This window comes from Carcharhinus amblyrhynchos, unplaced genomic scaffold (assembly GCF_965287045.1).
Source record: "Carcharhinus amblyrhynchos unplaced genomic scaffold, sCarAmb.v2.hapA scaffold_38, whole genome shotgun sequence".
NCBI classification, from domain to species: domain Eukaryota; kingdom Metazoa; phylum Chordata; class Chondrichthyes; order Carcharhiniformes; family Carcharhinidae; genus Carcharhinus; species Carcharhinus amblyrhynchos.
The window spans coordinates 1161340-1178898 of record NW_027649779.1 but is presented as its reverse complement, the minus strand read 5'-3'; the positions used below and the strand labels follow the sequence as shown (position 1 = coordinate 1178898).

The following is a 17559-nucleotide window of genomic DNA, read 5'->3' as shown; positions in this document are numbered from 1 at the left end:
GTGAACCAGACAGAGCAATCAGTGACTGCATAAAGCAGCACAGCATGGATATTACATATTTTAATGTAGTAAATGATTACAAATTCAAACTTAATGGGAATTTGCCTCAAAATGAGATCGATGATAACGACCAGTAGATCCGCTGCTGACATGGAAATGAGGTAACGTATCACACTTTTGGAAAGACCACACTTCCCTCGCGACAGGATAAGAATCGTCAATACATTCACTGTAAGGAAGAGAAACACAATTTACTCGTATTTTAGACTGAGCACAAGAGAAACAATCTCTCAGGATCCTCGGGAACAGCTGAAACATTTTTATTAAATCCACCCCAGAATAGAATGAGTCCACCTATTCTGCTCGAGACAACGTTCACAGCAGAAAAGCCCCGCAATGATGTAGCCGGACGCCACATTCATCAGTTCATAAAATCTCCAATTTGCTGCCTTCTTCAGATTTGTATATGGGGGAGAATGGTGCCAGTAGGTTTGGAGCAAATATTTCTGGTCTGGATGACTCTGCTTTGATTGTGCTGAAGGCTGTGCAGTTGAAAATGTTGATTCAGCTGATTTGGAATTGATTGTGAATCATAGGTGGCAGTCTCTGGGTTGCTGCCTAGTACCAGAAGGGCTAGGAATAACGAGATCATGCAGCTGAATGCATGGTTGAGGGATTGGTACAGGGTAGAGGGCTTTACTTTTGTAGACCACTGGGAGGTATTTATGAGAGAAGGGCAACTGTGTAGGAGTGATGGGGAGAATTTGAATGGGAGAGGGACAAGTGTCTTAGCAGGGAGGTTAGCTGGGGTGTTTAGGAATGGTTTAAACTAATAGGGAGGGGGGTGGGGATGTGACTGATAGCTCATTAGACACTGGGGCCGGGAGTGAGTTGGGTGAAAGGAAAATTATCAGGGAGAAGGAGGTTCCGAGGGACACTGGTGGGTTGGACTGTGTCTGTTTCAATGCGAGGAGTGTGACAGGAAAAACGGATGAGCTTAGGGCCTTGATGTTTGTGAGGAAGTTAGATGTGGTGGCAGTAATGGAGACATGGTTACGAGAAGGTCAGGACTGGCAGCTGAATGTTCCAGGGTATAAGTGTTTTAGGTGTGAAAGAGGAGGGTTGAGGAGAGGTGGAGGGGTGGCACTGTTAGTAAAGGAGAACATCATAGCAGTGCAGAGGGAGGAAATATGAAGGAGTTAGGGATTGAGTCGCTGTGGGTGGAGTTGAGGAATAAAAAGGGAGAGATTACGATGCTAGGGGTATTACTATAGGCCACCCAACAGCCCGAGGTCAGTGGAGGAAGGTATTTGCAGGTGCAGATAGGTGCAGAAAGAATAAGGTGGTTGTAGTGGGTGACTTTAATCTTTCTGGAGTGGATTGGAAGGGGCCTAGAGCTGGGGGTACGGAGGGAGAGGAGTTTGTAAAATGTGTGTTGGAAGGGTCCCTAGAGCAGTACGTAACTAGCCCGACTAGGGAGGGGGCTATACTGGATTTAGTGTTGGGTAATGAGCCGGGGCAGGTGGTTGAGGTTGAGGTAGGCGAACATGTGGCTAACAGTGACCACAAGTCCGTCTACTTTAGCATAAAAATGGAAAGGGATGAGTGCTGTCCGAAGGGGAGGGTGCTGAACTGGGGGAAGGCGAGCTATAGCTGGATTAGGAGGGAGCTGAAGGACACTGATTGGGAGAGACTGTTAGCTGGCAAGTCCACGGTAGGCAAGTGGGAGGCTTTGAAGGGCAAACTGAAAATGTTGCAGGAAAGGCATGTGCCAGTTAAGCGGAAGGATGGGGAAGGTAGGATTAGAGAGCCGTGGATTACAGGAGGTATCGAAGACTTGGTCAGGAAGAAGAGGGAGGCATATGTTAGGTCAAAACAATTGGGTACGGAGAGTGCGCTGGAGGAATATAGAGAGAGTAGGAGGGAGATAATAAAAAAGGGGAGTTAGAAGGGCGAAGAGAGGGCATGAAATGGCTTTGGTTGATAGCATTAAGGAAAATCCAAAAGCGTTTTACTCCTATATTAGGAGCAAGAGAGTGGTTAGAGGGAAAATTGGTCCTCTTAGGGACAAAGGAGGGGAGTTATGTATCGAGTCGGAGGGAATGGGGGAGATCCTGAATGAATACTTTGCGTCGGTATTCACAAAGGAGAGGGGTTCGGTGTCGTGTAGTATCTTGGAGGGAGCTGTAGATCAGTGGCAGGAAATATCCATTACGAGGGAGGAAGTGCTAAGGCTTTTAGGTAGCATAAAAACGGATAAAGCTCCGGGGCCTGATGGTATTTATCCCAGGCTGCTGAGGGAGGTGAAAGATGAAATTGCTGGGCCTCTGACGCAAATCTTTGTCTCTTCTTTGGACACTGGTGAGGTCCCAGAAGACTGGAGGGTAGCTAATGTTGTACCGCTGTTTAAAAAAGGTAGTAGGGATAACCCTGGTAATTATAGACCAGTGAGTTTGACATCGGTGGTAGGGAAATTATTGGAAAAAATTCTTAGGGGTAGGATGTATGAGCATTTGGAGCGTTGCGATCTGATTAGGGATACGCAACATGGCTTTGTTAGAGGGAAGTCTTGCCTTACGAATCTGGTAGAATTCTTTGAGGAGGTGACAAAAACGGTTGACGATGGGCGAGCCGTTGATGTCATCTATATGGATTTCAGTAAGGCGCTTGACAAAGTCCCTCATGGTAGGCTGGTAGAAAAAGTTAAGTCACATGGGATACAAGGACAGGTAGCTAGGTGGATTGAAAACTGGCTGGGCAATAGGAGACAGAGTGTAGTTGTCGAGGTGACCATATCGGGCTGGAGGCCAGTCACCAGTGGTGTGCCGCAGGGCTCAGTACTGGGGCCTCTCCTCTTTGTAGTATACATAAACGACTTGGAAGAGAGCGTACGTGGTGTGATCAGCAAGTTTGCAGATGACACCAAGATGGCAGGATTGGCAGATACTGAGGAGGAATGTCAGGTGACACAGCAGGATATAGATAGGTTGGTATATTGGGCAGATAGATGGCAGATGGATTTTAATCCTGACAAATGCGAGGTGATGCATTTTGGAAGGAATAATGCAGGGAGGAGCTACGTGATAAAAGGTAGACCGATTAGGAGTATAGAAATACAGAGGGACCTGGGAGTGCAGGTTCACAAGTCTATGAAGGTGGCGACACAAGTAGAGAAGGTTGTGAGGAAAGCTTACGGAATGCTAGCCTTTATAGGAAGGGGTGTAGAGTATAGGAGCTGCCGCCTAATGCTTCACTTGTACAGAACGTTGGTTAGACCGCATTTGGAGTACTGCGTCCAGTTCTGGTCACCTTACTACCGGAAGGACGTGGAGACTCTGGGGAGGGTGCAGTGGAGGTTTACCAGGATGTTGCCTGGCATGGAGGGGCTGGGTTACGAGGAAAGGTTGGAGAAACTGGGACTCTTCTCCTTGGAAAGACGGAGATTAAGGGGGGACATGATAGAGGTATATAAAATACAGAAGGGAATAGATAGAGTCAATAGTGGTAGGCTGTTCCCTAGATTGGGGACAATTATGAGAGGTCACGATCTAAGGGTGAGGGGGGAGAAGTATAATTTGGATATGAGAGGAAGGTTCTTCACGCAGAGGGTCGTGGGGGTATGGAACGCATTGAAGAGTAGGGTGGTGGAGGCAGGAACGTTGCACTTGTTTAAGGTTTACTTAGATAGACACATGAGCGAAAAAAGGATGGAGGGTTATAGTAGAGGGTACTAAATAGGGTCAGAGCCTCAGGACGACAACGGAAATGTAGAATTACATGTTAACGTTTTCGTCTTTTTATTCCGCAGGTGTTGGTCCACCTTGTTGTCAAACGAGGGGCATGCACACGATGGGTCGTGCGTGGGCTGCTCTTGGAGGTTCCGGGAGTGGCCTAGTACTTCGTGTCGGTGTGTGTGCTTGATCCTGGACCGGTAGACGGGCGCCGCAACAGCTCAGTGACTAGCACTGCTAGCTGTGCAGATACATGGATTTGGGCCTGTGTCTGTGGGAGTTTGCGCATTCTCCCTGTGGTTGCGTGGGTTTCCTCCGGGCACTCCGGTTTCCTCCCACACCCCAAAGATGTGCTCTTAGGCTGATTGGTATACCAAATTGACACTATTCTCCCCTGAATCTGGCTAAGTTACGGGTTCCACTCACACACACACAGGGCAGGGTAGGTCTGGGAGGATGCGACGGCACGGGCTCGTTGGGCCGAAGGGCCTGTTTCCCGTGCTGGGTTGTTCTTTGTTCTTTATAATACTGGAAATCATGTTACATAACGACGACTGTAAAGTGGAAAGATTGAAAGTGAATGTCAGGTAGTGTGAGGAAAGCTGTGTGGAAAGGGGAAACGTTTCCAGTGCATTCACAGCAACAAACCATAAAGGTTACACAGAATGATATCAATAACTGGGTAACATGGACAAGGACAATGAACACAGAGAAATATGACTTACCAGTGACACCAACTACGGCAAGGACTGGGTAGTAAATCCTTTGGATATCGTAAAATACCCAAACGATACGAAGCTCAAGTGGTATAATCCAGAACATGGCTCTGAAATTCAATGATCGCTGGCTGTACTAGAGACCACTCCCAGTTAAACAATATTGCTCACACTGTGAAAATTCCTATTTATAAATCTTCTAATGTCCCCATTGAAACAATTAAACCGTGTGCTGAGGGACATGAATCACAGTCTCTGAACAAACAAGATGACTTCATCTTTTCCTGCAAATTACATGGTTATTGTCCTTTTTACTCATGCTAAAAAATCCGAATGAAGGCAAACATTTTCGTTCATGCGCTTTGGCAAAAAAGAGGAACATCGATTAACAATGTGTTGCTGAACTGAAGAGAGTTGAAACCGTTGTGAATATTGCTATCACACATTGTCAGCCGATCCGTTTTCCAACAGATCTCTAAAGACAGATAAGTCAACACCGGGAACAAAATAGTGAGGCTGAAATCATTTTATATGCAAGAACATACAACAGAATGGTTGTCAATAAATACTTACATATTAAATGTTCTTCAGTTGAAACACATGAACTGTTTGGTGTTTCCATGCATTCAGGGAAGGCAGTGATGGGCTGAAGGTTATCACTGGGAAAACTGAAGGGGAATTGCTAAAAGAGATCATTTCACCAAAGGGGGTTATTAGAAAATAGAATATTTAAAATAAATAAACACACAGATGTCTATGATATTTCTTAGACATAGAACCGTAGAATTCCTACAGTTCAGAAAAAAAGGACAACTGGCCCACCGAGTCTGCATCCCACCCAGATCCTCCCCTCTGCCCTATCCCCGTTAGCCCCACACATTTTCCATGGCTAATCCACATACTCTAAGGGAAAATAACGGGCAATTTTGCATGCCCAATCCAACTAATATGATCTGTTGTAATATAAATGAGGGACGGGTTTTGTGCAGCAATACAGAGACAGAGCCGAATGCACCAGATATCGACATAACACCTGTACTAATATGAATGCAGACTGGGTCCAGTTCAGTCATTACTGAGAGAGTGTATGCAGTATATTACTAACCAGCGTGGTGTTTTCTCATCTAAATAGAGACATGACATACTCAGTTTTGACAAAGACAAGGTCTTTGTGAAGGATACAATGTGAAGGATAAACTTGCATTTGGTGAATAAAAAGTCTGAAATACAATAAAAAGCAGGTGATTCAGGAATAAATGGACATTTTAAAGAGCTTTCCTCAGCTTCCCTGGTGGCGTAGTGGTTAGGATTCGGCGCTTTTACTGCCGCAGCCCGGGTTCGATTCCCAGTCAGAGAATGTAGATTTATTGCTGTACAACAATCCGGCGTTACTTCAGGTCAACAACTGTCAGAATCAGTATGAGGGAGATTTCGTTGTTTGCGTCTGAATTGGAAAAGTAACATGTGAAGAACCAAAAAGAAAATAAGAGAGCGATAGGCTAGAAAGTGCTGATGACACAAAATGCTGATACGGGTTAAAATCTGGCTGTTAATGGGGGAAATTTTATTGTTTCTAACGACATAAATATCTCGCAGATCTGGGTCCAAATCTCTGCTTCAATGACAAGAAAAGTTTTAATTGAATGAAATAGTAAACTCTCCCACCTCCAGTGAAGTGGAGGCAGTTTTCACTCAGAAACCAGTAACTGTGAGTTTAACAATGTGGGAAGGAGAAAGACTCAGTTTGAGCGGTGACATTGCGGGAGGAATGGAGGGCTGGAGTTCACCCAGAAAAGCAGCAAAGTTTAAAATCAATGGCGTCCAATGTTGGATGGTCCATTAACGGTGATAATTTAATGTTATTCAGCAGAATCACCACAGGATGGTTTATCACAGATTGATGCTAAAACTTTGAATGGAGTGAACTGCAGTGACATTGAATGCAGTAGAAAGGGCAGCACGGTAGCACAGTGATTAGCACTGATGCCTCACAGCGCCAGGGACTCAGGTCCTCGGGTCACCGCCTGTGCGGAGTTTGCACGTTCTCCCCGTCCCTCCGTGGGTTTCCTCCGGGCGTTCCGGTTTCCGATTCAAAGATGCTTGTTTTAGTTTGATTGGCCATGCTAAATTGATTCTAGTGTCAGAGGGATTAGAAGGGTAAACATGTGGGTTTACGGGGAATAGGGCGTGGGTGGGATTTTTGTGGGTGCGGACTCGATGGGTCCAATGGCCTCCTTCTGGGGGAATCAAAAGAGGTAATGCAAATATACATTGTTTTTGTTGAAACAGCATGTCAACTAAATGTATTTTCACTGCCATGTAAAAGCGGACCTGACATCTGCACTGAAATTTGATGCGGTTGGAAAAACTCAGGACGTTACATGGAAACAAAGATAAACCTTCACCTCCATCACCTTTCATTAACATTGGGAATGTTTAGAAATAGAGAAAGTTTTTTAAAAAGCGAAATCCAACAAGGAGGAAATGTAACAACATCTGGCAGGGTGGAAATTTGGTCTGTGTGAACTGATGTTTGAAGACAGTGCGAGACAATTAGCAGATAGCGCAGAAAACCAGCAAGGGGAATCTGCCGAAACCCGGGATTGAACCAGGGAACGTTAAGATGTTCAGTCTAACGCTATCCCAACTGAGCTATTTCGGCTGGACGGTAAAGTAGCAGCTTCCGTCTCCCAAATATCTAAGAGAGCAATGATTTCTACCTATTCGTTTATGCATCATTTTCAGGTGTTGATCTGATTTGCTTTAAACGTCATGAATATTTTTTTTCTCGAACATGTTATTCCAAAACTTTAATGCAGTGGGAAACATCATTATTCATTTTGACAGGAGGAACCAGCAAAGACAATGTAATATCAATTGCTGTGGGCAAAAGATGGGCTTCTGGAGCCAGTCTAGTTGTTTCTCCAGGAAAACCGGGTCTGCTTGCCCTGAGTCATCACCGTGTTTCTGTAGTACGGTGGTTATCACAAGGTCCAGGTTAATTCTGTAAATATCTGGTTAGAACGAGGAATGATGGGAAGTGTACAGCTTTAGTTAGAAAATGCAATTCCATCATCTTAATTCTTGATCAGTCAATACAGTCTCACAGTTTGCAATCCTGTTATTATATCATGATGTGGAGATGCCAGTGTTGGATTGAAGTGCGCACAGAAAGCATTCTCACAACACCAGGTTAAAGTAAAACAGAATAATTGGAATTACGAGCTTTTGGAGCGGTGCTCCTTCATCAGAGTGTTTAACTCGGCACTCAGAAATTCACTGTGTGTGTGTGCTCTCGAAAGGGGCCAATTGTACACACTGCTTTACTCCAGCAAATTGTTCAGTTGGTAATGTTTCTGTTCGTTGTTCTTGACGAAAACGACACAGAACACAAACCTGCATTCAATCTGAGCTGTGAGACCAAAACGCAAATCCACTTTGGCAGCGGTGGGATTCGAACCCACACCTACAAAGAGACTGGAAGAGGCTTGCGCGATGTTGCATATGAGATTTGAGTGAGAGCATTTGTGAGCATTTGGGGAACGAAAGGACAAAGTGAGGAAATTACAATGCTGCTGAGTGTGAAGGCAGAGAGAGCATGTGGGGGTAGGACTAACAAGAGGAGCCTTGGTGGTTCAGTGGTAGAATTCTCGCCTGCCACGCGGGAGGCCCGGGTTCGATTCCCGGCCAATGCAAAGCTTCTTCTTTCTCCGTTCACTCTGTATATTGAAGCGAATCTCCTGTCAAAATTGGGGGGAAACCAGGGAAATATTAAGCCTTGGAACTAAATCCTGAGGGAAATGTATCACAATGTTCAGAAGGAGGTGCAGTTGTGAATGGTGTTATTGATGATTGAGCGGAAAGTATTGGATCGTTGGGCTACTGGTGGTCAGTTCCCTTCCCTCCCGTTGAATTCCTGCCTGTGAAAAGAGACGTAGATTCATTTTACCTGCCCGTTCATAGGAGAAACACACTACAGCTGTGCTGCAGGATCAACGGAACTAAAGAGACTTGTATAGAATTGTAAACAGTGCGGTCATGCTGCAGCTCTGGAACAGGTTTTCAGAAATATAATTGTGGTCATTGACACACTAGTTTAGAATATATGCAACCCCTGTTGTCTCAGTCTCTGTGGCTCAATTGGTCAGCGCGTTCGGCTGTTAATCGAAAGGTTGGTGGTTCGAGACCACCCAGGAACGGATTTTTTGCTATTTTTCTCACTATCAGCATTCACGGGTAAACAGTTGCCTGCTTCAACTCATTGAAAAGCTTGGAACGACGAGAGAGAATTTGGTAGTGTACAAGCTGAGACATTGTATATACCTCTGATTCTGTGTGTGCCCTTGTATCTTTCGAGTTACGAGGATCTCTATATGTCTGCGCCTGAATCTTGGTGTATCTGAATCTAGTGTGCCCCTACATCTATATGTGTCCCTGAATCTGTGTATGCCCCCCTGTTTCTCTGTAGGCTCCAGTGTGTGTGTGTGTGTGTGTGTGTGTGTGTGTGTGTGTGTGTGTGTGTGTGTGTGTGTGTGTGTGTCCCTGTAAATGTCTGATTCTTTGAGCCTTTTTAAGACTAAACCGTGAAAATGTCTGACAAACGAATTGCAGAGGGCAGAAATGTTTACCCACTAAGATTCTGAATTTGATTAACGTCTGGTAACTGCATCGAATATACAATTTGAAGTTTCAAATAATCCCAACTTCAATCTCCACACATTATAACCAATGGGAAATGAAGAACACGATTTATCTGCGGTGCCTGGTTATAAAAAGGACGAATACGCCAGCCGAGATCCTTCTATAAACTGCAATCTCGGACAATATCGTTCAACATTCATATTTCAGTAACCGGTTCGCAGACTCACAAGCACCAGCGCCTGCAGTCTCTGTGGTCCGCCAGCAGACGGCGGTGATGTATCATTTTAATCACAAGACCGTGCAGCAGGTTTGAGGAAAAATTTGAGGAAACTTTATTTCCCTGTTTCCATAGAAAGGGAACAATCAGTAAAGCAATGGCATTAATATCTCTGTCAGTAACATTCACAGGGAAATCTGGCCGAAGGATAGTGAATTTAATACTTGCATTCATATTTACCTTCCGGCGAGTGAACATGTCGATTACCAGCTAATTATTATATAACCTTACATTTTAGTGATTTAAAGATTTGTCTATTTTCTCATCCAGACATTATCAAATAATATTTCATTATAATTGGACACATGTCTCTTTTTTGCGGGATTTTCCATTCCTCGGCGCTCATTTTTTTTTCCTTAGTCCCTTCAGAAATCCAGCCGAACCCTGCCTCTATGTTATGGTTTGTGTATATTTAAAATGTAGTTGCTTGTTATAATTTTTGACTTCAGCACAATTCGAGCTCTAACTCACTCTGATCTATAATAAACACTGCAAATTGCATGAGCGCCTCAAAATGACTAACTGTGCACTGATTTTAGTTATTAGCTCATTGTACCAATCTCACTGTCGAATGCTGACACAGGATTTTATTAAATGTAATCGCAGACAATCCAATTTTCTGTTCCGAGCTGCAATCTGACTCTGAATGTAACTCAGTGGGAGTTTGGGGCTAGTATTTCATGGACATTATCATCTCAGTATCCATCAGAATTTCCCATGTCCTCCGCACCGCCCCCCCCCCCCCCCACCCCATTCGATGCCCCCAACGCCTCCCTCCCCCGCAACCTCCACCCCCCCATAAACGCCCCCACCCCACCCCACCCCCGGCCGCTTCCCAACACCATTTATTAATCTCGATTCCACGTCTTCAGTTCACCATCTTTAGTTTTAATGGTGACATTTATCAATCAGTTGGAGCGATGGAGGGTGAGAGGTCGGGGCTAAATACGCGGGGGTCCAGTAAGGTTTCAGAACTGGTGGAGTCACCAACTCCCACCCACTTTGACACGGTGCTACTCCATTCTGGAAACGGGATTGATGATAAACTGTCAGCTAAACAGAACATTATACTCACCATGTAATCAGTTTCTGGAGGTGAATGTATTTGAAAGCAAAGGAAGGGAATATCATTTACTGCAGGTGATAGAATGACTGTGTGACTATATCTGTAGTGACAGTGACCTGGGATGAAGCAATGGAGACCGTAATGATGATCAATGAGATACAAGTCTCAGATATCACAGCAGAACTGTGAAAAGCTCATGTTGTTCAGCAGATTTCCCAAAAGAAGCTATAGAAGAAGCAGAGGCTACGAATGATCTTTGAATGTGGTGACCTGCAGTGAAATGTAGTGGAGTAGAATGTATTATTATTCATTTTGACAGGAGGAAGCAGCAAGGGGAATGTAAATATAAATTGCTGGGATTGGGCCAATGGGTTTATTTTGTTTCTCCAGGTAGTTCAAACTGACACAATGATCGCTCCTGTTTTCCATCAGGAAGGAATTTCAGCTCCTCCTCAATCTTGTGCTGGTCGGCAGCAATAAAGTCAACATTCCCTGACCGGGAATCGAACCCGGGCCGCAGCGGTGAGAGCGCCGAATCCTAACCACTACACCCCCAGGGACGGTGCGAGCAGCTGTTTTAATCTGACCGATACATTGCAACGTTTTTCAAATTCTCCAGAACGGCTTGTCGAAGGAAAAAAAAATTGTTTGATAGAACAGGAATGACTCCTTCAGCCAACAGCAAATTACTGCAGATGCCGGAACTTAAAAAAAGAAACTTAAAATGCTGGAAAATCTCACCAGGCATGACGGCATCTCTGGAGAGAGAATGGAAGACAATGTAATTGAGTCTAAACTGCCCTCTGAAATGGCCCAACAACATAGTTAGTTCAGTGGGAATTAGGGATGGACAACAAATGCTGACAATGAAATCTATATTGTGTTAGCAGCATTTTATGAAAGAATTAATAATTTTCATTTTGTTTCATTTCATGTCAGACAGGGTGACATATTCAGGGCTCTTATTATTTAAAACCTCTGCCCTTTAACTATTTAGACACTTATGGTTCAGTCAGAGAAAAGTGATCCACTGTGATCCAAAAGAAGGAATTGTAGTTGCTGCAAATCCCACCTCAAAACGGAAAATGTTGGAAGATTCATCAGTTTCAACAGCTTCTGTGGAGGGAAAGAGAGTGAATGATACAGGTTGCTGACCTTTGACCCTAACTGGAAGAAATTGATCATTTCGCGGTTTTCAAACAAGTACAGGGTCAAGCAAAATAGAGAGAGAGAGAGGAGGGAAGAACAAATAGACTTTTGATAGGATGGAAGGCTGCAGTGATTGAATTACAATGGAGATGATTGTTGTTTGCTCTGACACAATCTCGCAGATCTGGGTTTAAATCTCATAATAAATGAGAACAAAACCTCTCGCTGAGTTCAGCGCTAAACTCACCGCCTTCCAGTGATCTGCAGGCAGTTTTCATTCACAACTGTGAGATGAACAACGTAGAAGCGAGAGAGACACAGTTTTAGCCGTGACACTTCTGGAGGAACGAAGGTCTGGAATTTACCCAGGAATAAGTCAAAGTTTAAAAATATTGACGCCCAACGTGGGGCTCGAACCCACGATCCTGAGATTAAGAGTCTCATGCTCTACCGACTGAGCTAACCGGGCACACCCACTGCGGCGCTAACCACTGTGCTACTACCACGCTGCCCTTTCTACTGCATTCAATGCTACTGCAGTTCACTCCATTTACAGGATTAGTATCAACCAGTGATAAACCATCGTGTGGTGATTCTGCTGAATAACATTAAATTATCACAGATAATGGACCATCCAACGTTGGGCGCCATTGATTTGAAACTTTGCTGCTTTTCTGGGTGAACTCCAGCTCTCCATTCCTCCCGCAATGTCACCGCTCAAACTGAGTCTTTCTCCTTCCCACATTGTTAAACTCACAGTTACTGGTTTCTGAGTGAAAACTGCCTCCACTTCACTAGGGGTGGGAGAGTTTACTATTTCATTCAATTAAAAGTTTTCTTGTCATTGAATCAGAGATTTGGACCCAGATTTGCGAGATATTGGTGTCAGTAGAAACAATAAACTTTCCCCCACTAACAGCCAGATTTTAACCCGTATCAGCATTTTGTACCATCAGCACTTTCCAGCCTATCGCTCTCTTATTTTCTTTTGTTGTTCTTCACATGTGACTTTTCCAATTCAGACACAAACAAGGAAATCTCCCTAACATTGATTCTGACAGTTGCAGACCTGGAAGTAACGCAGGATTGTTGTACAGCAATAAATCCACATTCCCTGACCGGGAATCGAACCCGGGCCGCGGCAGCGAGAGCGCCAAATCCTAACCACTACACCACCAGCGAAGCTGATGCAAGCTCTTTTAAAATGTTCATTTATTCATGAATCACCTGCTTTTTATTGTATTTGGGATTTTTTATTCACAAAATGCAAGTTTATCCTTCACATTGTATCCTTCACAAAGTCCTTGTCTTTGTCAAAACTGAGTATGTCATGTCTCTATTTAGATGAGAAAACACCACGCTGGTTAGTAATATACTGTATACACTCTCTCAGTAATGACTGAACTGGACCCAGTCTGCATTCATATTAGTACAGGTGCTGTATCGATATCTGGTGCATTCGGCTCTGTCTCTGTATTACTCCACAAAACCCGTCCCTCATTTATATTACAACAGATCATATTAGTTGGATTGGCCATGCAAAATTGCCCGTTATTTTCCTTTTGAGTATGTGGATTAGCCATGGAAAATGTGTGGGGCTAACGGGGATAGGGCAGAGGGGAGGACCTGGGTGGGATGCAGACTCGGTGGGCCAAGATAACCTTTCTTCTGAACTGTAGAAATTCTATGGCTCTATGTCTAAGAAATATCATAGACGTTTGCGTGTTTATTTATTTTAAATATTCTATTTTCTAATAACCCCCTTTGGAGAAATGAAATCTTTTAGCAATTCCCCTTCAGTTTTCCCAGTGATAACCTTCAGCCCATCCCTTCCACGAATGCATGGAAATACCAAACAGTTCATGTGTTTCAACTGAAGAACGTTTAATATGTAAGTATTTATTGACAACCATTCTGTTTTATGTTCTTGCATACAAAATGATTTCAGCCTCACTATTTTGTTCCCGGTGTTGACTTATCTGTCTTTAGAGATCTGTTGGAAAACGGATCGGCTGACAATGTGTGACAGCAATATTCACAACGGTTTCAACTCTCTTCAGTTCAGCAACACATTGTTAATCAATGTTCCTTTTTTTTGCCAAAGTGCATGAACCAAAATGTTTGCCTTCATTCGGATTTTTTAGCATGCATAAAAAGGACAATAACCATGTAATTTACAAGAAAAGATGAAGTCATCTTGTTGTTTAGAGACTGGGATTCATGTCCCTCAGCTCACGGTTTAATTGTTTCAATGGGGACATTGGAGGGTTTATAAATAGGAATTTTCACAGTGTGCGCAATATTGTTTAACTGGGAGTGGTCTCTAGTACAGCCAGCGATCATTGAACTTCAGAGCCATGTTCTGGACTATACCACTTGAGCTTCGTATCATTTGGGTATTTTATGATAGCCAAAAGGTTTACTACCCGGTCCTTGCCGTAGTTGGTGTCACTGGTAAGTCATATTTCTCTGTGTTCATTGTCCTTGCCCATGTTACCCAGTTATTGATATCATTCTGTGTAACCTTCATGGTTTGTTGCTGTGAATGCACTGGAAACATTTCTCGTTGCCACACAGATATTCTCCCACTACCTGACATTCACTTTCAATCTTTCCACTTTATGGTCGTCATTATGTAACATGATTTCCAGTATTATGATTCACAATTCCAAATCAGCTGATTCAACAGCTTCAACTGCAGTCTTCAGCACAATCAAAGCAGAGTCTTCCAGACCAGAAATATTTGCTCCAAACCGATTGGCATCATTGTTCCCCATATACAAATCTGAAGAAGGCAGCAAATTGGAGATTTTATGAACTGGTGAATGTGGCTTCTTGCTACATCATTGCGGGGCTGTTCTGCTGTGAACTTGGTCTCGAGCAGAATAGGTGAACTCAGTCTATTCTGAGGTGGATTTAATAAAAATGTTTCAGCTGTTACCAAGGATCCTGAGAGATTGCTTCTCTTGTGCTCAGTCTAAAATACAAGTAAATTGTGTTTCTCTTCCTTACAGTGAATGTATTGACGATTCCTATCCTGTCACGAGGGAAGTGTGGTCTTTCCAAAAGTGTGATACGTTACCTCATTTCCATGTCAGCAGCGGATCTATTGGTCGTTATCATCGATGTCATATTGAGGCAAATTCTCATTAAGTTTGAATTTTTAATCATTTACCATATTAAAATATGTAATATCCATGCTGTGCTGCTTTATGCAGTCACTGATTGCTCTGTCTGGTTCACTGTCTCTTTCACCTTTGATCGATTTGTGGCTATTACTTGTCAGAAGCTGAAAATAAAATACTGCACTGAGAAAACTGCAACAGTGGTTCTCGGAACTGTGAGTGTGCTATTCAGTGTAAAGAACATTTTCTGGTATTTCATGTATGGTGATAGATATGCGATGTGGAATACTCCCCATTTTTGTTATGTAGGATCTGATGCCCTCTATTCTGCAGCATGGGGAGCAGTTGAAAATCTGCATTATATTTTAACACCATTCGTTCCTTTTTTGTTGATTCTGTTGCTGAATGTTTTCACCATTAAACACATTCTAGGGTCGATGAGAACAAAACCTCTCGCTGAGTTCAGCGCTAAACTCACCGCCTTCCAGTGATCTGGAGGCAGTTTTCATTCACAACGGTGAGACGAACAACGTAGAAAGGAGAGAGAGAGTCAGTTTCAGCCTTGACACTTCTGGGGGAACGGAGATCTGGAATTCACCCAGGATTGAGTCAAAGTTTTAAAAAAAAGACGCCCAACATGGGGCTCGAACCCACGACCCTGAGATTAAGAGTCTCATGCTCTACCAACTGAGCTAGTCGGGCACATGCTCTGTGGGGCTTTCCGTAACCTAAAATGCGTGGAGAGACTATGGCTTTTCTATTTGGTGTCTCAGTTTGTTCAGGTTTCAACGTTTACATTGAATCCCCAAAGTTTCTATCCATCCCTCTCAGTCACCAATTACATCAATCACATCTTTCAATTCTTAGCTTCACCTTTCCCAAGCATTCCAAACTCCTCTTACATCATTCACCGTATTTTTCCTTTGTTCTTAATAATTTAGCCAGGGGAGGGGCCGGGGGGAAACCCTCTCAAGATTTTCATGTCACACTGTTCCCCTATTTCAGATTTTTCAATAAGATCATCTCTGATTATTCTAAACTCCAGAGCGAACAGACTCACCCCACAGAATGTCTCCTCTCAGGAGAAACACAGAAATCAATCGCCCCACAGCGTCTGTGAAGGGAACAACATCTAAATCTTCCGGCTGGATGAACTGGCATCGGAGCTGGAGAAGTCAGAGTTGTAACACTAACGATAAACTCTGAAGAACATACATGTCAGATACACAACATACATGTCAGATACACACACAGCACACATGTTAAATCATGTCCCTTTCAAGTTGCGTCTTTTAATTTCCTGTTCTCCACCTCAGACATTTCTCCATTCATCAAAAATCCCCCACCTCAAACCCCATCCTGCTCCTCAATCCACTGATAATGTTACAAATACCGCAATAACCTGGCATCATTTGGCTCCGTAGCTCAGTGCTCAGAGTACTGGTCTTATAAACCAGTGGTCGTGAGTGCAATTCTCTCTAGAGCCTCCACGCAATGTTTAGCTAATATAAACTGTAGGGAAAAGGAGTGGGCTTGTATCATAACTGAAACGAGGCAGTAATAATCCAGATTTTAAGAAAGTTCACTGTTCGAAAAAGTGAGAGGAGGACAAACAGAAGAGAGGGCTTGTATCTCTCTTTACGCCCCAACTTCTACGGACCTTCAGAACGTTATAAGTTTCAAGCAGATCACCTAGTTACGAGGGCCAGCGCATCCTTTGAAACAATTCTCATGGAAATATAAACAACGTTGAGTTAGGTCCATTATGAGAGATTAAAAGTGATAATCTGTGACAGGTGAATGGCAGAGTTCAGGAAATTTCAGCCACTCCCACTCAAAATTGGATTTGCGTTTCATAACGCCACCGAATGTACAAATACACGTGTTAAATATACATCTCCAATCTCTAGTCACTATCTCCCACGGGAAAGAGAAATAGAATTCCTGTGCAGTGACTGCTGATAAAATGGCAAACTGACCAGCCGAGCTCCTGTTGGAAAACTTCAATCCCGACAATTTTGTCCAATATCCACACTTGAGCAACTGGTTGCCAAGTGCAGACACCCAGCTACTGAATGTAGACACATGAGACCAGCGCTGCGAGTCGCCAGCAGATGGTGAAACTGGATCACTATAATCATGCTTGCAGTGAAAAAGGTTTTCAGAGTTTTTTTTTAAGGGTAGGAAAAAGTGAATAAAAAGTCGTTTACATATTTTCCAGTAACTTACGGCGTGGAATGGTTATGAATAGAATACTTACTTTGTTATTCCTGCTAATAAAGATGTCTGTTTTCGGCTAATCATTCCATTACATTCTATTTTATTATTTGAAATACTTGTTCAGAATTCATTAAAAAAAATTCATAACTGAAGATAAATCTATTTTTGCCCGAATTTTTCAACAATTATTTACTTTTCAGACCCTTCACAAACAAAGATCAACCTTGCTTATATTCTGTTCTGTGGAGAAGATTTGCAACCACCTTTGCCTAATAATCCATTCATCCATGAATTTCTACTCCAATCTGTTCAATTCACCATTGCTAAATCCAATAATGAATACTGTGCAAAAGGGGGCAGGACTGTTTGGGCTGAGTGTCGAGCTGAGCGGGAGGGTGGGGATGTGGTGAGGTGAGGTGGAATTATGAAGAGAGTTCACGGGGGTTGAGTTTTGAGATTCATTTCATTGAGGGAGTTGTGTTGCAGCTGAAGTGAAATGCAAACATCCGCTCAAGTTAACAGAATGGTACAAAACTGGCGGTCAACATGATGTCCAAGCTGGTTCATTAGTACTAGCTGATTTGAATCCGGATTTTTTCTGGACTCAATTCATTTTTTAAATTTGTTTTTACAA

At 43.3% G+C, this 17559-nt stretch overlaps 1 protein-coding gene and 5 non-coding genes across 6 annotated transcripts in view; 2 read left to right on the top strand and 4 right to left on the bottom strand.

Moving 5' to 3' along the window:
* Nucleotides 1–7035: 7035 nt before the first annotated feature.
* trnaf-gaa (transfer RNA phenylalanine (anticodon GAA)) lies at nt 7036–7109 on the bottom strand. Its single transcript has one exon. It is a non-coding gene; the product is annotated as a tRNA-Phe (tRNA).
* A 962-nt stretch (nt 7110–8071) lies between these two features.
* Nucleotides 8072–8142, top strand: trnag-gcc (transfer RNA glycine (anticodon GCC)). The gene has a single exon. It is a non-coding gene; the product is annotated as a tRNA-Gly (tRNA).
* A 430-nt stretch (nt 8143–8572) lies between these two features.
* trnan-guu (transfer RNA asparagine (anticodon GUU)) lies at nt 8573–8646 on the top strand. Its single transcript has one exon. It is a non-coding gene; the product is annotated as a tRNA-Asn (tRNA).
* A 3330-nt stretch (nt 8647–11976) lies between these two features.
* Nucleotides 11977–12049, bottom strand: trnak-cuu (transfer RNA lysine (anticodon CUU)). The gene has a single exon. It is a non-coding gene; the product is annotated as a tRNA-Lys (tRNA).
* A 2191-nt stretch (nt 12050–14240) lies between these two features.
* The window catches only part of LOC145362362 (Ig heavy chain Mem5-like), a 35161-nt gene continuing 31842 nt past the window's right edge, over nt 14241–17559 (bottom strand). Inside the window, exon 5 of the mRNA XM_080218425.1 lies at nt 14241–14365. Within this exon, the coding sequence (XP_080074551.1) occupies nt 14241–14365 (125 nt within the window). The remainder of the gene's footprint in view (nt 14366–17559) is intronic.
* trnak-cuu (transfer RNA lysine (anticodon CUU)) lies at nt 15335–15407 on the bottom strand. The gene has a single exon. It is a non-coding gene; the product is annotated as a tRNA-Lys (tRNA).